Here is a 20,537-nt window from a genome sequence, read left to right on the forward strand (position 1 = left end):
TTATTGCTCTCCTATTTTTATAGCGATTCGAAGAGGAGTATTGATGGAACGTATTTTGATCGGTAATTATTTGAAGTGTATTTAAAATCGAATTTAAAGGTCTATGACGCACGCGAAAACTACGTGTTTAGGTCAAACGGATAAAGAGAAGAGCTTTCTACTTTTAACATTTGTTCTAGAACAATTTTTCCCTTAATTTTTTTGTTGAATTTCTTTTTCAAGCTTGATTTCTTGCTTTTTTCGTTACCTAAATTGCTCTTATTCAGAACTTATATGTTTTTAAAATAAAGTTGATTGTAAGATAACCGAGCACAAGGGTCTGGTAGACGAGTGTCTAATGCTTCCAAAAGTGATCGCCGTGATACAAGCCGCTTGATTGGAGTTTGTAGGTTTTTAGGCGCTGACGATAGTTCTTTAAATTTCATTGTATGCTTCTGTATTTTACGGCACGCAAAGGCTATTTCGCAGCTATTCCGACAATCTGCTCGCTTTTTGTCTGACCCATTTGACTTCTCGTTCTTTAAAACGGGATAAACAGGTAGCGCACAGCGGGCATTAAGTTTCATTCGAGCTTCTTAGCCGCTTTTAATATTCCTTCAAGAGCTTAGTGTGATGAAGCCTCCGGGAAGGCCATAGTTTAAAGTTGAAAGGTTATTTTTTTTTGGAGTTTTTGAGCCCAAAATAATGCAATTTTCGTGTATTTTGTCATTTTTTGAATTTTTTTGTTGCAGCAGTCTAAAATTGAAGCTGGTTAAAGTTGATGAAGGTCTTTTGAAAGACATAAGTTTTGTTTATGACCTTTTTAAGAGCTATATATTTTGGTAATCCAAACAAAAACACGCAAATTAATAATTTTCACAATTTTTTTCAATCTTTTTAAAATTTTTTTTGTCATTTTTTAGGTTTCTCCAGGCTCAAGAGCCAAGGAACCTCCTCTATGATAATAGGTTGCTGCATTGTTTTTAGATGTAATGGAATGTTTTCCAGATTTTAATATCACGAATTTAAGCAATTATTGAAAAAGTAATAGCAGTTTTTTCAAGTTTTTTGAATATTTTTTTGCACCTCCGAGGCTTTATAATAAGCTGCTGCATAGTTTTTAGAGTTAATGGAATGGTTATCAATATTTTAACTACTCAAGTTTTAACAATTTTTTGATAAAATTTATATATTTTTTCAAATTTTCGAAAAATTATCATTTTCCAAGTTTATGGATCTTTGAGCCAGTGAAACAATTTAAGGCTTGAAATAGGGATACTAGATAGTCTTTTGAGACAATGAATTGGTTCTGAAGATGTTAATATCACGCATTTGAGCAAGATTTTGTTAAAAATTTGCGATTGTTTTTAAAATTTTTGAATATTTTTGTTCTTTTCTGAGTTTAACAATCATTTTTGGCCAAAACTTTTCAAGTCTTGCTAATGGGTTGCATGACAGAACTCCAGAGACCAAAATGGTTTTGAACATTTTTATTCGCTGCGAAATGTGAAACTTTCGAATTAGCCACTTTTCAGTTTTTTCCATGATTCAATTTACTAACAAGGCTAGAAAACCAGAAGTTGCAGAGTCGAATCTCGTCATGGAAAATATTCCCAGCTGTCTCTCTCTCTCTCTCTCCCACTCTCTCTCTCTCTTAACTCTTTGTTGATGCCGCATTTAAGCTGCTGTTATGTGGCGCGATGTCATTATCTATTAACCTCACGTCACGCCCCTTCAATTAAGCTAAAGCTAGCTTCAATAAATTGTGGCTAACTACTGACAAAGTCAACCGCTCACCGGCCGTTTGAGAGCAATTCGACGGACGTTAGTCGGCTGTTTTTTTTTCGTGCCAGCGGCTTATTTTCCATACTGTTCATATGAAGAAAGTAGATAAATTGATAAAACCCCGGCAATTCAGTTACTGAGCAGTTTTCTAGAAGCCTAATCAGTCTCATGCTATTCACCTAAACTGCAGAGTGAAACTAAATTCAGGGTTTTTAATTGCATAAATAACTTAGCTCTCTTTAATGGTTTTCGAGATTTGAACACCAACGGTGGAGAGAAAATTTTTATGCTCACAGTGGTTTTTGAAAATACTTCCTCTAATTTTCTAATCGCGTTCGCCATTTTATGTCGGAGAAAATGACACAAGATTATGGTCTTTGTCTAAAGTGTTTTTTACAAAAAGGTTTTAAAAGGGGGAGGCCGCTGGTCTAAGCAGAAATTTAGAGAACAAATTTGAACTCAAGAACTACAAATACCTACTTGTTCCAAAAACGTCACTAAGACTTAAACATTTTAAACATTAAGTATCGAATTATTGAGTGATGGAACATGACTTAGGCTTTTCAAGTACCTCAGTTTTTCTTGGATTTGTTCATTGTCACGCATAATTGCTCGAAGGCCAGTTTTCGAATGTCGAAAACAATTTTTATTTTCAAAGTCTAACTTCAAAATTTCTTGGTCTATTGGTGCAGATAAACAAATACGCTTTGAAAACGTATTCTCACAATGTTTTCAGTGCATCCTTTTTATTTCACTAAATTACTCCTCAAGGCCGTCAGAGTTTGTTTGCGCAATTTAGAGCTGAAATGCTTTTCACAAAGAATCTCCTGTTATCTACAAACAACATGTCTACAAAAAAGCATTATTAACTTCTGCCGTTATTCTGCATAGTAGCCGCCATCAGCCTCTTATTATTTCATCGCGCTCGTATTTAAAAATACTTTGAATTCTATTGGGGCGAGGTCTTTTTTACGGCTCGAAAAGGCGTTTTGGGGAAGTGTTTTTTTAATCAATTTCATTGGACTGAATTTTGAAGCGGGAAATGAAACTCGTGAAAAATATACTGGTTTTGATGCTGAACAAAACTAAAAAGTGGAGCGAAAAGAGTGGTTGTTTTATACCTCTGTATTAGAGAGAGCGAAACTTTTTTTTCATGTGCTACTTTATCTGGAAATTTTTTTCGTTAGGATGTGTGATTCTGATATTGTGTTGTTTTCAGGCTTTGTTGATAGTGGTTTGATGATTTATAGTAATTGCTATGTTTTGTGGTAATTTGGACATTTTTCAGCTACTTTTCAGCTAAATTTTAGGCTTACTTTTCCGATTTTTGGCCTTTTGTTTGGTTCAACTTCTTCAAGTGGTATTTGAATAGCTTTTTAGATACCAAGTGAATACAGTTTTGTTCGTATTAAACGGTTTTTGTTGAAAAAAAACAATAAATTGAGAAATTTTAAATTATTTTTCTATAGTTTCAGATAAATATTGATTTACTGGGATAGCCGTGGTTATCCCCTATGACTACTGTGAGAAGATATCACACCTTCAAAGATACATCTTCTAACAACCTTTTGATAGCTGATTCTCAAGCAAAAGATCTGCAATTTGCCAAATTCAATATTTTATCTATCCCCGGAGCCTGTATTGGAAACGTTACAGCTAATTTCTATCCTCGAAAGAACCAATACAAAACTATTGTACTTTTCGTTGGTGGAAACGACGCTTACGACCGACGGACACCTTCAACAGTACCAGTTTTAGACATAGCAAAGAACTAGCTCTTCTTGCCGATTCCTTGTGTGACCTCGCGAGTTCAGTATTTGTACGTGGTATTCCTCATCGCGGAGACGCCCGCGCACGTGCATCCACGGTGAACGCTGAAATTCGAAAGGTTGCTCAGTCAAGTCGCTGGAAGTATCGGGGAGTGTCTGAAAAAATCTACTGCTAGGACCATTTGGGTAACGACGGTTACCACCTAAGTGCCGAAGGTCGCTGAGGCATTCAATCAATACTGAAGAACAAGGTGCTGTACGATAAAAGTGCAGCGATTGAAAACAACGCTCAGGTGTTCGAGTGTCTCTACAAACACTGTAACTGCACCTTCTAAGCAAGTATCCGCAGGTCTCCTCTAGTAGGTGCCACAGGGTACTTAGTGGTTTGGTGTGCTACTTTTTCATGTGCTACTTTATCTGGAAATTTTTTTCGTTAGGATGTGTGGTTCTACTGTTTTTGATGCTGAACAAAACTAAAAAGTGGAGCGAAAAGAGTGGTTGTTTTATACCTCTGTATTAGAGAGAGCGAAACTTTTTTTTCATGTGCTACTTTATCTGGAAATTTTTTTCGTTATGATGTGTGATTCTGATATTGTGTTGTTTTCAGGCTTTGTTGATAGTGGTTTGATGATTTATAGTAATTGCTATGTTTTATGGTAATTTGGACATTTTTCAGCTACTTTTCAGCTAAATTTTAGGCTTACTTTTCCGACTTTTGGCCTTTTGTTTGGTTCAAATTCTTCAAGTGGTATTTGAATAGCTTTTTAGATACCAAGTGAATACAGTTTTGTTCGTATTAAACGGTTTTTGTTTAAAAAAAACAATAAATTGAGAAATTTTAAATTATTTTTCTATAGTTTCAGATAAATATTGATTTACTGGGATAGCCGTGGTTATCCCCTATGACTACTGTGAGAAGATATCACACCTTCAAAGATACATCTTCTAACAACCTTTTGATAGCTGATTCTCAAGCAAAAGATCTGCAATTTGCCAAATTCAATATTTTATCTATCCCCGGAGCCCGTATTGGAAACGTTACCGCTAATTTCTATCCTCGAAAGAACCAATACAAAACTATTGTACTTTTCGTTGGTGGAAACGACGCTTACGACCGACGCACACCTTCAACAGTACCAGTTGTAGACATAGCAAAAGAACTAGCTCTTCTTGCCGATTCCTTGTGTGACCTCGCGAGTTCAGTATTTGTACGTGGTATTCCTCATCGCGGAGACGCCCGCGCACGTGCATCCACGGTGAACGCTGAAATTCGAAAGGTTGCTCAGTCAAGTCGCTGGAAGTATCGGGGATTGTCTGAAAAAATCTACTGCGAGGACCATTTGGGTAACGACGGTTACCACCTAAGTGCCGAAGGTCGCTGAGGCATTCAATCAATACTGAAGAACAAGGTGCTGTACGATAAAAGTGCAGCGATTGAAAACAATGCTCAGGTGTTCGAGTGTCTCTACAAACACTGTAACTGCACCTTCTAAGTAAGTATCCGCAGGTCTCCTCTAGTAGGTGCCACAGGGTACTTGCTGGTTTGGTGTGCTACTTTTTCATGTGCTACTTTATCTGGAAATTTTTTTCGTTAGGATGTGTGATTCTGATACTGTGTTATTTTCAGGCTTTGTTGATAGTGGTTTGATGATTTATAGTAATTGCTATGTTTTATGGTAATTTGGACATTTTTCAGCTACTTTTCAGCTAAATTTTAGGCTTACTTTTCCGATTTTTGGCCTTTTGTTTGGTTCAACTTCTTCAAGTCGTATTTGAATAGCTTTTTAGATACCAAGTGAATACAGTTTTGTTATTTTCAGGCTTTGTTGATAGTGGTTTGATGATTTATAGTAATTGCTATGTTTTATGGTAATTTGGACATTTTTCAGCTACTTTTCAGCTAATTTTTAGGCTTACTTTTCCGATTTTTGGCCTTTTGTTTGGTTCAACTTCTTCAAGTGGTATTTGAATAGCTTTTTAGATACCAAGTGAATACAGTTTTGTTCGTATTAAACGGTTTTTGTTGAAAAAAAAACAATAAATTGTGAAATTTTAAATTATTTTTCTATAGTTTCAGATAAATATTGATTTACTGGGATAGCCGTCGTTATCCCCTATGACTACTGTGAGAAGATATCACACCTTCAAAGATACATCTTCTAACAACCTTTTGATAGCTGATTCTCAAGCAAAAGATCTGCAATTTGCCAAATTCAATATTTTATCTATCCCCGGAGCCCGTATTGGAAACGTTACAGCTAATTTCTATCCTCGAAAGAACCAATACAAAACTATTGTACTTTTCGTTGGTGGAAACGACGCTTACGACCGACGGACACCTTCAACAGTACCAGTTTTAGACATAGCAAAAGAACTAGCTCTTCTTGCCGATTCCTTGTGTGGCCTCGCGAGTTCAGTATTTGTACGTGGTATTCCTCATCGCGGAGACGCCCGCGCATGTGCATCCACGGTGAACGCTGAAATTCGAAAGGTTGCTCAGTCAAGTCGCTGGAAGTATCGGGGAGTGTCTGAAAAAATCTACTGCGAGGACCATTTGGGTAACGACGGTTACCACCTAAGTGCCGAAGGTCGCCGAGGCATTCAATCAATACTGAAGAACAAGGTGCTGTACGATAAAAGTGCAGCGATTGAAAACAACGCTCAGGTGTTCGAATGTCTCTACAAACACTGTAACTGCACCTTCTAAGTAATTATCCGCAGGTCTCCTTTAGTAGGTGCCACAGGGTACTTGCTGGTTTGGTAGTTTTTCTTCTTCCTTCCCATTTTAAATATGACTGAACACCGTAACCGCTTAACCTCTAGTAGAGACTATTACCCCACAATTAGCGAACTCCTGGCCGCTGCCCCAAATGAATTATCGATTTTCACATCAAAAGCTAAAAAGAGTACCCTGGAATGTTTGCTTCGTGGAACCCTGTCGCAATTGAATGACTGTAAAAAGAAATCAGAAACATCTAGTGGAATCATCTCAGAAACTGCTCAAGCAGTCAAATCCATTGAAAGAAAACTTGTGAATGTTAAACCGGGTGCCAATCATCAAGGCATGAGCTCCAGTCAACACACCAACTATGCCGATGCCGTCAAAAGAACCCTCGATAAGCGGGACTATGACATCAAAGCTGAAGAGACTATTGTTCTATTCAACATTGCCGAAGCCATGTCCTCCCAAGATGATTCTAATGTACAAACTTTATGCGATAGGCTCAAAATTGTTCCCGAAAAAATAAAGAACATTGTCCGCCTTGGCAAACGTAAACCGGAGGCATCAGCTAGGCTTCGCCCAGTGGAAATCCAGCTAGCCTCGAGCTAAGATCGCCGTATAACTTTATCCAACTGTCACTTAGTTAAGGGCACTAAAGTGTTTGCTAAACCAAAACTCTGCTGGAAAGATCGGCTCATAGAAAAAGATCTGCTTCACAAACGATTTGAGTCGATTTAGCTTGGAATAGATCGGGACTTGCTCAGACTCAGAGATCTTAAGTTATTTCATAACGGCATGCAGATTGACTCTGCTGAATGGGACGACCTACCTATCTTGTCTGAGAAACTCAAATCATCGCCAAATTCGGTAACCACAACTGTGCGAAACGAATGACAATCCTTGAGGTCACGCATACTACTCCTTAATGTTCAATCAATTAACTCTATGGAAAAACAATCAGCTTTACTGAATTACCTCATACTCAACGAAATAGAGATAGCAATCCTGACAGAAACCTGGCTAGATTCCTCCACAATGAGTGATAACTTCAACCTTTTTGGTCAGTATGAGCTAGTATCGAGAGTTGATAGACTCAAGGGTCAACATGGCGGAGTTGCTGTTCTACGTAAGACTTCAAGTGACTTAGTAACGCGACAACTTAACTTTCTCAAAAATGACTTTGGAACTGCTTTCGTGGTAGACAATTCGTCTGAAGCTCTTGTTTTCATGTGCGTATATCTACCATCGTCCTCGAGGAAATACAGAGTACCGCCTGAGCAACTTGAACTATTTATTGATAGCTGCCTCAAAAACATGAATCATAGCTATCCAAAAGAGAAGTTCAGTGTGTCACCATTTCTTCTTGGCGACTTCAATCTACCCGCTTGCAACTGGAAGCTTATGACTAGCCCTAGCCATCAAGAACAAGAAATTCTAAATATCCTAATAAGTCACTCCCTGGAACCACTCATCCATGACACTCCTACACATCATAGATGAGGCACTCTTGATAATCTTTTAATCGATGCAGGCTCAGCGGCAGCCTCCACTAGCTGCCAAGTTCGCAGGGATCTCCTGATTAGCGATCACTTTCCAATCGAAGTTTTGGTTTACACCAGAATTTTACTTACTAACCCTATCTTCCCGACACAATACTGCTTTAATCAGGCAAAAAATCTCATTTAATTTGTTGAATCTTGGACTTATTTCATTTTTGATGCCTCGTCGACTAGCAACGACGTAACAAATTTCTGATTTTCTGTGGAACAGCATCCGAACTAACTTCCAGCGTAAGCGATCAAAACGCAAAGCAAATCCATTCTATTATAGCTCGTTAACTATGCACACTTTAAACCAATTGAGTACGGCGCGTAAACGAGCTGCCCGGAACCCAACGAAAAGCAATCGATCTCAACTATCTCGACTAACCTCTGAGTTTGAAGCTTTTTCCGGAATGGATAAGATTTGCTTTATTAACGGTTCAATGACCACATGTCTACCCCATTGTTTTGCTTTACTACGTAGCCTGAAAAGTTCATCTTATCCCATACAAATGTTCTATAAAAACAAAGCGCTTGAAGATCCTATAGCTATCGCAAACTGCTTCAACAATTTCTTTGAAAAAAAACTTTTCATATGTCCGTAATCCACTTGCTCCAGCCGAGTCAATCAGACTTAAGTTTTTCAGTTCATCCATAAGACCTGATTTGATCTTAGATGAGATAATGAAAACAGAAACATCAACTTACCTAACGAATGATTTCTTCCCTTGTTCTCTCCTTAAACTAACTCCTCATCTGTTTGCAGATTTACTATCTTATCTCTTTTACTCAATTGCTGATTCTCGATCTTTTCCCGCTATTTGGAAAGTAGCCTATGTTAGGCCCTCGCACAAAAAAGCTTTCCAAATCCGACATCGAAAACTACCGCCCTATCAGTTTACTGCCAATAGTCTCTTTGATTTTTGAACGCTTACTTTTCAATTATCTTTGAATTATCTAAACACCAAATCCATCCCAAACAGTCTGGCTTTCAGTCACGAAAATGCAGTTCTGCAATTAAACGACTATTTGGAGACATTGTACAGCAATAAATCTCATACCCTTTTTACGATTTACTTGGACTATGAAAAGGCCTTTGACAAAGTTCCGCATGAAATTCTAATCGCCAAACTGAACCTTTTTGGCTTCCACGAGGAGCTCTGTACCTTATTCGTCTCCTATCTGGAGAACCGTTCCCAAATTGTTCATCTGGATGGTTTTTTTTCTGATCCGGTTTTGGTCACTGGTGGAGTACCAAAAGGTTCCCTACTTGGCCCGTTTTTGTTTCTCATCTTTTTTAATGACCTTCCAAGTATTTTTCTAGACTGTCTAGCCTGGATGTTTGCAGATTTCCTTAAACTCCTTTTCACGTCTTTGAATTTTCATAATGATCTTTTGAGGCTCTACAACTAGAACATTGCAAACGGAATGATCGCTAATCTCGATAAAACAAAGTGTCTTAATTTGAAAGGGTCTTCCTCTGTTGAAATGTGTCACCATCTCTTAGATAATGTTGCTCATATAAAGGATCTTGGAATAATCGTTAGCAATAAACTCAAATGGACAGAGCACGTGTTAACAAAGTTGAATAATGCTACGAGATCCTTTCACGCTTTGAAACAGAAAATTCCATGGCAAACGCCGTCATGGAAGAAGTATGAACTCAGTGTTATCTGTACTTCTGTATGGAATACCATCTTGGTCTCCTGACATAACCCGTCTGAAGTCAATGGAAAAGTTTCAAATGCAATGCTTCAATTGGATTTTTGGGACAAAAACGCCATATCAACCACTACTCAAAAAGCATTCCATACTACCGATGTGTCATCTTATAGAATTCCGGGCCTTTGTTTTTCTAGCACAACTCATGAACAATAAATACAAACTTGACTACGATCAATTTATCACCTTCAATGCTAACAAAAGTGAAAAACGTGTCTGCTCCTCCAGCTTATTTGTAATCGACCCCAAATTTAGCAATTCAAAATCATTCTTCTCACGGAGTACAGTTATGGCTAATTATCTTTTTCGTCATAAGATTATTACCGGATTCAGTAAGAGTGACAAATGCTGTCAAAGATTTCTTGATCAAAAAAACGTTTCGCGCTGACTTAATCTGTACCTATTATGTTGTATGTACTTGTTCAGATTGTGTTGTTATGAAGAGCATATGCTAATACTTTTGGTTTCTCTTTGAGAATTAAGTCTTTCTCTCTCCTATTTTTTTCTGCAATTTTTCCTCTTATCTCATCTTAGAAAGGCTTCTTAGCCTATTTGGACTTGCATAATGTTTTGCGAGCATTCCAATACCCTCTGATTGTTCGAATCAGTATTTTTGGCTACGCTGGCTCTCGCAATATCAAAAACTACATTTATCTAGATTTTTTTAGTTCAATTTGTTTTTAAATGCTTTTTGTATTGAATTTTTGTGGTAGCATTTGGGGGAAGTCTTTGGCTCAAATAAATTGTTTCTGCTGTCTTTTGATTGTATTGATTTTAATTTTGAAGTGTTTTGTTAATGATAATTGAGTGTTTTTAGTCGGCAAATTTTCGTCTGTTTGGGGAATTTTCGTCTTGCTTATTCGTCTTGTTTTTGCTTATTTTTTTGCTAATTTCTAATTATATGCTTTTCGCTACTTTTTGCTGTTCAATCTTTTGTTCAGAGCTTTTCTAGAGGTGCTGCTGGAAGCCACTGGAATCCAGACTGCGAACTTTCCTTTCCCCTACCGGCGTTTTCTCTACTTGAATTTTTTCTGGTTTTTCGGTCGCTTTGTAGTCGTTTAATGAATGAAAACTAAACGTTTCGAATGGTCTTTTGCCAGTAGTTGTTTTAGGAGTTGAAACTTATGGAGAAGTTTTTATTAGATGCTGTATCATGTTTTCTGGTCAGATACTTTTTCATTGTTCATATTCTTGTCATTGTTTCAAAGTGGTGAGTGTTATTGATTAGGATGTACATTACGTCAGCTATGGTGGTCATTTTTTCTCCTTCGATTCGTTTCCGGAATTCATCCGGCTGTTTTGTTACTTCGTCGAATAAAAATTTGTTTCGCTTTACCCCATTTTGCCGCTTTTTTGCATTTTGCATGAAATCTTTGACTTCTCTGGACTAGTTTCATCCTTTGACATTCTGCTAAAAGGGCATTTAAACAGCAGTTGCTCAGCAACGCAATCTAAAATGAACGGAGTCATGAAAACTAAAGCATAAGTAGAAATGGGTTAAAACCGCAAAACCTGTTTTCGTATATTCAATTCCAATCAAAGTTGCTCTATGTTCGCGTCAGTTTTAGCATTCATAACTTATTGCTCCACAAAGCTTTCAGAGTTATTTCATTTTGGGAGTCTATTATCATCATATATTTGTTTAATAATGTCTTGCAATGAATTTTTAGATGAAAGCAACAGGAGGGGAATTCTTTCAAAAAGTGGTGGATCATCTGAACCTCTTAGAGACAGATTACTTTGGCCTTCAATATGCAGCAGATCACGCTGGAAGTGTCGTAAGTTCATCTCCTCTTGATTCCATATTCCTGACCAAACAAAAAAACAAAATAAAAGATTGTTAAGTAGTCTGAGAGAGAAAAAAAGTCATGGAGAATAAGGTCGACATAAAGTGCGAATCTGGAAATTCGTTGGTAGTTGCTTTGGGTTTTTTTTTTAAATTAAAATTCATTTGCCACGTGGTTGTTTTTTTGTAGTACTGGCTGGAGATGCAGAAACCCATTTACAAGCAAGTCAAAGCCCCAGCTGGTATCCTGTTCCGATTTGCTGTCAAATTTTACACATCAGAACCAGGTCAACTTCAGGACGAATACACCAAGTAAGTAATTCAATTTCATAAGTTACCCAGTATCATAAGGATCAGAACGATAATATAGGGTGAACCTCTGTAGTGTTCTCAAATTGAATTTGAACTTTTATTTAAAAGGTTTTAAAACACCTTTTATCCACATGACTTCTAAAATCGCACTTAACTTTTAAAAGTCCTCCTAACTTTCATTTAAAAGTTACACTGAATAGATTAGACGATTAGAAAAGTCGGTCCATAACACTTTTTCAGAAATGGTTGCATATTCGAATGATCATTGAAAACGATCTTAAAATAAATACCCTGAGAGTTCGTGGTATCCTGAACTGATTTTCCCGTCTTAATAGAACTGCTGTTTCAGAGTGCTATTCGCCCTGCAAATCAAACGAGACATGGCCTGTGGTATGCTACCGTGCGCAGAGAACACGGCCGCCTTAATGGCCTCCTACATTGTGCAGGCGGAGCTCGGGGACTTTGACGTTGAGAAGAACAGTGGCATCGAGTCCTCGCCCAGATACCTGTCCATGTTCAAATTTATACCCCCGCAGACTGACGAATTCCTGGTCAAGGTCATGGAGTATCACAAGAACCACTTGTAAGTAGCAAATTCTCTCTGGGTAAATGGAAATGTATCCAGTTTGCATCAAATGCATTGGTCCATGTGTTCTTAAATTTAGATTGCATTGTTAAAATCCGCACTGGACCTGGGAAATACGCCTTTTGACAGCCTTGTATGCCTTAATAATAGTTTAAATGGTATTCAAAAGAATGCATGAAAACTTGGAAATGAGTAGAAAAATGGGGCTCACGTGTCTTTGAGACTAATATGCGTAGGCAAAATTATAACGACGAATTAGTCTCTAATCGCGTACAGTTTAGTTGGTTTTGTCGCTTCAGAATTTTGATAATCTGATGTGTCAATATGTTGACTCCAGGTTAATCATCTCATTAAATCTGAAAGAATGTTTTCAAAATTTCAATGTTCAGAGAGATGCTTTACAATATATGGTGATACTACATCGATATGTGCAATGAGATAAAATTTAGGAGCAGTTTGATGTTTAAAATTTGTGTAGTTTTTTGTTTAAAGTTTGACTGCTTCATTTGTGAGCTCATTTATCGAGCTCAATTGAGTGACAAATATTGTTTGATCTTGCCATAGACTAGTGGAATAGAAGCCAAATGAAGGTAGCAAAAGTGAACTTTTCCGACATTTTAGCAGTTTCTCGCCAAACCGTTATTTGGTCAGTTTTTTAAAATATCTCAAAACCCAACTATCCAATTTTCATCATTAAATGTGCTTCAAAAATACAGAGGAAAAAATACAGATGGTGTCACCGTACTGGTATCGAAGCTGAAAGCAAAATACTTCATGATGATTTTTCATGATCCCCAACTGGGAAAATCCAAGAAATTCCGTTTAGTGGGTTTTAGAGATTTGTTAAACCTAGTGTTTGAGGTTTGGCATTCATCAATCCCCTAGAGAGAAATGTTTAAACATACAAAAAAAAATTTCAATTGCGATTGCTCCGGACGTGAATTTAAAAAATAATTTAGCAAAATTTCACGATTCCTGTTGAGTTTTCTCCAACAAATAAGCTTTCTGATTATCCTACCTGTGGTATTGTTCAGCCTACTGTTCAGTAATTAGTTATCAGTAATAGGTTGGGTTATGTTTGCGATCATATGGGTTCGTTTATTTTACAAATAGTCAAGGGGTTTATCAGCAAGCAAAAATGACACTTATCGCCGTAGATGATGCTATCGCCGTAAATGATGCTCAACGTTTATGAGGAAACACTGTTAGTTTTTTTCCGGAAATTTTTTTGTTTGTTTTCTTTTTATTATGACTTAGATCCTCTGCATTTTTTTTTTTTCAAGCACTACCAATGTTCCAGTATCAACTGACAATGCTTCGCCAAAGCACCCCATATTTTTGTAATGGCAAAGCTGAGAACTCGTTGAAAAGCAGCATTTAATTACTCCATAATTTACCCTCACTTCTGTTTCACTACCTGTTACACAAGTAAAATTCAATGTTGAAACACAGCTCTGATTAAAAAAATGAGGTGAAAAAAAGTAAAAAATTTCTCAAAAAATTGTTATATTTGATTACATTTGGACTGCTGTAGTTATCCTGATTATCCTCAAAATTAAAGCAATGTCAACAGCAAAATAGGCCAAAAGTGAATGCAGATACAAAATGAATTTACAACGCTTACAACGAATGTTTTACTTCCAAAAATAAATAAAAATTCCTGTAATTAAAGCAATTTTCTAATTTCTCTTCTTTGATTGCCTTGGTCTTCAAACAGTAAATGAGGTTGTCTGTATTTTATCAAAAGGTTAAAACCTCGACTGCTATAATTTTCCTAATTATTTAAGAAACTTTAACAGTGTCCATGAAACGCAACTCTTAAAATCGTAATCGTAGGTGTTTCTTACTACAGCTTGAACTGAAAAAAAAAATTAAAGTTTGTTTCTTGCTGTGGTTTTCAATTTTTCCGGTTCGATTTCGTTTTTGATGGTGTTCAACCGGTACTAGAGATCTAACTAGCGTAAATTCGTACTTAGAGACAAAAATAAGTGGTAATGCGTTTCCTCTGCAAGACTAAATTAGTTGTTGAAAAATTAGGCAAAACATTTGAAGAAATAATGAGGTAATTTTTATTTGACTTGCTAAAAACAGAAGACCACCGCATTGATTACGAGCTGTCCATTTAATTGGCAATGCCTCAACAAAGGACCACGAATTCATGAAAAAATAAATGAAGCTATACATCTTGAAAACATTTTGTTGCTCAGTTTGATAATAGATGCAAAAATTTTGACTTTGATGTCTATTTTGCGATTCATGTCGTAAATTTTCCATTTTTTGCATTCTTGCTTTTCAGTTCGTACTAGTCTGTTTTTATATTAGTTTGAAGGTACATATGGGTTTTGTGTTTGTGGATTACAAGTTGTGTTTCAAAGGATAGTTTATCTTTAAAAAATAATAAATTATTGAGCAATAAAGTAGGAAAATCTTTAGATAAAAGTAGAAAATTTTTAGAAGGTCTGACTAACCACTGGAGTACATTTGTTGTGAGCTTAAAATATGCAAGGCTCATATTTCGTTTGTTTCCCAATCTTCAAAAACCAAAATTGAGTTTTTCCCAAGAAATGTACCGTGATTTATCTGAATTATTTTTAATAGGGATTTTTCATTTGGTCTAGAGAAAAAAAGGTCTCATAAATATTCCTGAATTTCTTGCAAAACTGGAACACTTGAATGGTCAATGTTGGAGAAATGTTGTTCGTTTTCTAAAATGCATTTTGAGCTTGAAAAGTGCCGATGTTTTCACTCTCAGATACTCCGTATTAATGAGCTGCAGTCAAATTTAAATTGCTGGGTATATCAAATTATTATTGATGAATATCTCTTTAGTTTTTCACGATCCGCCAAAATTGCTTGTGGTTGATCTGCGACAGCCTTGTCTTTAGTTGAACCAATTTTGACTGATAGGAAAGTTTTGCATTGAGAGACGCTCGATGGTGTCATTGTAAAGCTTTAAAAAATTAAAACTGACTTTTTCATACTCAAAAATTTTGTGTATTATTTATTACTATTTTTATTATTGTTTTCATTTTAAGTATTATTAACAATATTTATTGTTAACTATTTTTTTTATTAAATTGACTTGGTACCCGATTTACATGAATTAACGTTTTTGATTTTTTTTGTGAATAATTGTAGTTTCTTGAATAATTGTAGTGGAGATGAATAATTGTTTCAACTGTTTCTTGAATAATTGTAGTGGAGATGCCCAATCAAAGTCCGCTGTGTTATATTTTTGCATAATCGCATTTACGTATTTTACAACTCTCACCACTAAAAACTGGACCAATTTTGCATTTTGAAACCATTCGTTGCTTGTGATGAAACTTTTTCCAGAGCTAGTAGTTCCATTACGCCTTTGTAAGACGTCCCAATAATCTGTAAATTTCAACGCAATTTCACAGGTGAAACTTGTTTAACATTATTAGGTCATTTCTAATGAAAAACTAAATGATAGCAAATTATGCTAAATAAGGCTTTTTGTTTTGATCATCAGAGAATTTTTTATTCATCGCACACTTCAGTGCACGTCTTTGAATTTTCAGTGCACGTTTCGTGCAATTTGGCCGATTTTTAAATTATACGTTAGGGCTTAGTGAAAATGGAGAAAACATAACTTCAGTTGGGGACTTGAGTTTCTGCTGCGCCCTTGAGATTTATATGTTTTGACCAATTTAATCTTGTTGTAAGAATTGATCCAAGGTCTGTCAATATGATCTGAGTGGAATTTAATTCTCTTACAAACAATTGGAAATCAATTATTATCTTGTTTTCACTTTGAAATCAATAGCTTCAAATTTTGAAACATTGAAGTCCATTTTGTCTATTCACCTTTTTGATTGGTCTGTCCAAATTGTTTTGATGAAATCAAATTATTGAAGCTTCCTTTAGTGTCTTAGGCAAAGATGTGAGCTGTTTTAAAGGAAAATTGGAAAGCGTTTTTTAAACACTTAACAAAAGGCAAAAACTGGCCCCTAAGGACCCCCACTTGTTACTGCTTATTCTGATGGAACCTCTTCAACTACTAACAAAAATTGCGTTCTGTTGGACAATTGATCCGCAAGTAACTGTAATAAATTTTGATCATTTTTCCTAGCTTATTGTATTGATTTATTTTGTCGAAGGCTTTTGCAATATCAAAGTAACCATTCAGAGCAGATAATTTTGCGTTGAAGTATTAAATTCTTTTTCCACAGTATTGAAGCATTTGTGTAACCCTCGGCTATTTTAGCCGGAAACCACGTTGTCGATCATCTACCACGTTTAATAAGCTGTCCTAAAATTTTTTGAACAATAGTTTCTCAAAAATTAATTAATGAAAAAGTTTCTTCTTTTTGGGCTGTCTTTTGATAACTGCTTTCTTGCGGTAGTGACAACTTTATAATGTTAACAATTTATGTTGTAAAGGTCGGTAATAATTGGTACAATAGGTTTCGAGAATGTTTCCAGTGGAATAGGACGGGAATGCTCATAGGAATTGGATCCTGAATGAGAAAGTAAAAGCCAGGCTTGAACTGCTTTTTCACAAAAACGCATATCTTAAAGCAAAATATGAAGACTGGATGATAAGAATAAAATTACCAGAGGATTCAATTCTTTTTAAAAGCGTATTCAAGAACTGATTGAATGCATCGACTGCTTGTTTTGAACCAATCAGTGCATTTTAATTGAAATGCATCTTGCTGGCCATTGGGGCTACACGATGAAAATTTCTTAACTTCTGGTAAAGTTGCATAGAGCTCATGTTAGTAAATGAATTTATGTAGACCGTTTTATCCAACTCTAGAGCGTCTGACAAGTTTTTAATTCTTGAATACGATAGAGTTCAACTCGACGTCTATTATGAGTGTGGAGGTTTTCCGCATGTTTAGAATGGGATGACATATAACTTGGGGGGGGGGGTTTCTGGTTCTTTATTTTTTTGAGGAAGAAAAGCTTTACAACAGAAAATTTCGCAATAAAAATTGTCAATCCATAGTTTTCTTGGGATGAGCAAATGAATTGACTTAAATTTTTCCAGTTTTTCTGGCATTTTTTGCGTTTCAGAAATAATTAATATACATTGCGGACTGTATCTGAACATTTACGAGGGTTATTTCAATGCTGATTATTGGATGATAGGTAGTTGAAACATGAATTTTCTAAATGAGCAGTCACTTTAGATTGTCTTGTTTAAGAAAACAAAGTCCGTACTTTCTGAGAATTTCATTAAAAGATTTCTCAGAGGTTGTCACTGCTCAAAACGCTGCAGTTTACTCGGGACAGTTTATATCAGCTTTTTTCGTGCGCTGAGCAGAATGCTTCCTTCTTGTTTACAATAACTATTGCATATTTGAGGCTAGAAATCATGACTGCCGTTTCAAAGTTTATTTGAGTGGAACTGTTTATGGATTCAACGCAAAGGTTGCTTCTCGTTCCTATCCAAACTCCTCGATGGATTCCTGTTGAGTTTTTACTTTGTAACAGTCTGAAACAAAATGGGTTTTTTTTCTTGAATCGAACCGAGTTTCGTTCAAACATAAAATTTGGAGCGTGAATTTTTAACAACATCTAAACTAGTTCTTTGTGTACGTTCATGAGAGATATACAATTTAAAGAAAAAAATTGAAGAACTGATAGTCAAGAAGATTTGGCAGTTGTTTCCGACTGGAGAATTTTTTTCTTGGAAACTTTTAACTATGTAGTCCAACCCTTGACCTCTTATGGAAAAGCTGTTTTTCATACCCAAATTTATTAATGAGAGTTAGGCTTGTTTTATGCAGATATAGAAGCTTTTCTTTCCTATACTCTTCCACCAAGAGAAACGTTTTCACAACAATTGCTGATACTTTCAGTTCTTACACAGACAAAAAGGTTGTTTTGGAAGACCAGGCGTTTTCAATCTAAATAACAATTGGTCTATTTTTCCTGTCAATGAGGCACATAGTCCAAAGCAATCGTCAATCAAAACTTTGGGTACTCCTTCATCATGTTCAAATATTTCAGCAGCTTTTAGACATTGATCGATAATTTTTCCTTTAATAATTCTGCTGAAAGCAACAGAAAAGTTTCTTCGAATCAAAGAGGGGACGGCAGACTTAATGCCTGGAAATTCTGTTGTTGATGCTTAATAGCCGCCTCAGCTTCTCGGTCAGCTATTATAGCGCTCCTATTTTTTCTTCGTCGAACAAAATTTTTTGCTTTACCTTAGTTTACAGCTTGTTCAGAATTTTGCATGAAATCTTTTTGACTTCTCTGGGCTAGTTTCACTCTTCTCTCATTCTGTTAGAAGTGTTTTTAGTCGGCAGTTGCTTATCAAAGCGATTCAAAATGAACGAAATCAGAAATAGGAAGGGGATAAACCCATAAAGCCCAAGTTTAGATGCCCGGTACTCAAACTTTGTTCTTAGTTAGCATCTCTGATGCTTATTGGTATTGATACTAGTCCCTGTGTCGTCTCACTACGAAACAGTAGTAGGTTCGGCTCCAAAATGATATCAGAATAGTTTGCACTTAAAAATTTTTTGTGTACAAAAATCTTTTTTTATTAGTTTTTTCTCTTCTTTCAATCCCCATCTTGGTTATGGGAATCAACGACGGCTATTTTCCGGCAATCTGCTGGGTATGTTGTAGACTTCCTCACCACAAGTGCGTGATAACTTCAGCTTTCATGCAAAGAGAACCGGTTTGGGCGGCTGCCCCAGAGCTGCTGCAACCGTTGGTAGCAACAAATTACTAGCACCGGTGGTTCCCAAAAACTCGTTTGAAGTACCTGGTACCTTTACAAGAAACCCCTGGTAAAGAACTTTTTCGTAGATAACCATTTTTTGTAACTATTAGGAACAATCTCACCGGGTAGTATTTGGGCTCCCCTTCCAAAGTATTAATCTGGACGCAAAAACAGCAGCTCAAAATTTTTTGTTTTTAGGCTCATGTAACGAGCACATGCTAGTTTTAGTGCTTGTTACTATTTGCTAGCTGTTTTTGGAGGATATTTGATATACCGAGAATTTTCTGATTTTGTGTTTAGCGATGTTCGTAGAGTGTTGTAATTTGAATTTCTGAAGTTATTTTTGGTCTAATTGTGGTTTTGTATAATGGAAAGATTTCGGGCGGTTCTATTGTGCGTTTTGTGGCGTTTTATTCAACATCTGATCATCGTGCTGAGAGCAGTCTAATATCGAGAGCTAAATGGGATAGTTTACTGCAAAAAGGCAAATCAGGTTCCTTAAAAAGTCTATTAAAAGTTAGCTGATGAATATTAACAAGAAAACGCGCTTTACAATTTGTACACCGAATATCCGTTTGCAAGCATTCGTACCTTGATAGTTGTTTGTTACCGATTGCATTTTGATCAGGTTCTCATATGGTGTAATTGTTGCTTTTGCTTCAGAGGCCAATCAGCAGCAGAGGCTGACTTCAGTCTGTTGGACATAGCGAGGCGTCTTGAGATGTACGGTATCAGACTTCACCCAGCTAGAGTAAGCACACACTCAATCAGTACCATTACTCTTGTTTATAAGTCACGTTTGTGAGTGTCTGGAGACCTCAGAATAAAGTGCAATGGGGTGGGAGTAGAAATAACGAATCGGGGGAACATCTTCAAATTTTTTTGGCTTTTTTCCACATGGATGTTTTTATTATAAGGGTATAGGAAACAAAGTCATTAGGAGTCCGTATTTTTAACGTTTATTTTCTACGATCGAAAAACAATGCCCAATGGTTTTTGAATTATTAATTTGTATTATTCCAGAATTCAGACGATGTGTTGGTGCACATAGCAGTGAACCAGCACGGAATCAGTGTATTCCAACACTTCCAAAAGTCCAACTCGTTCTCCTTCTCCAAAGTGAGGAAGCTGAGCTTCAAGAAGAAAGTCTTCATCATCAAATTATTGCAAGACGCAGTGTCCACCTTCAACCAAAGCACAATAGAGTATCACATGACAAGTCGCAATGCCTGCAAGAGGTTCTGGAAGGATTGCATAGAGCACCATGCCTTCTTCCGCTTGCCCCACAATGAACACACTCCTAGGCCTCCACCATCCGTGAAGATATTACAGTCGGGTTCTTCGTTCAGATACGCGTTAGTGTCACATTTTGTCTCGTTGAACATATGAGAGACTCGAGAAAGCTATCATTGTCCGATATATAAGATTGCAAACAACGTAATCAGATGCATTGTCTTATTTTTAAAAAAACTATTTTGTAAAGGTTCCCCTCAAAAACAAAATTATAGCATTAAAATTTTGACTGAAGGTATTGAAGCATTTCTGATCAGCAAAACTTATCTTAATATAAAAAGTTTTTTATGAGAACGAACAATCGCGAAAGCTGGGTGAGAAAACGGTCTTGTT

The 20,537-nt window shown here is 36.4% G+C and overlaps 1 protein-coding gene across 2 annotated transcripts in view; it reads left to right on the forward strand.

Annotated features, from left to right (window-relative positions):
• The window catches only part of LOC142339493 (FERM, ARHGEF and pleckstrin domain-containing protein 1-like), a 95,606-nt gene that overhangs the window by 9,525 nt on the left and 65,544 nt on the right, over positions 1 to 20,537 (forward strand). For both annotated transcript variants that reach the window (XM_075389554.1, XM_075389555.1), the window contains exons 5-9: positions 11,189 to 11,296; positions 11,495 to 11,616; positions 11,966 to 12,199; positions 19,575 to 19,662; positions 19,935 to 20,266. In XM_075389554.1, coding sequence (XP_075245669.1) covers positions 11,189 to 11,296; positions 11,495 to 11,616; positions 11,966 to 12,199; positions 19,575 to 19,662; positions 19,935 to 20,266 — 884 coding nt within the window. The remainder of the gene's footprint in view (positions 1 to 11,188; positions 11,297 to 11,494; positions 11,617 to 11,965; positions 12,200 to 19,574; positions 19,663 to 19,934; positions 20,267 to 20,537) is intronic.

Source organism: Convolutriloba macropyga, chromosome 5 (genome assembly GCF_964194025.1).
Source record: "Convolutriloba macropyga chromosome 5, txConMacr16.3, whole genome shotgun sequence".
NCBI lineage: Eukaryota > Metazoa > Xenacoelomorpha > Acoela > Convolutidae > Convolutriloba > Convolutriloba macropyga.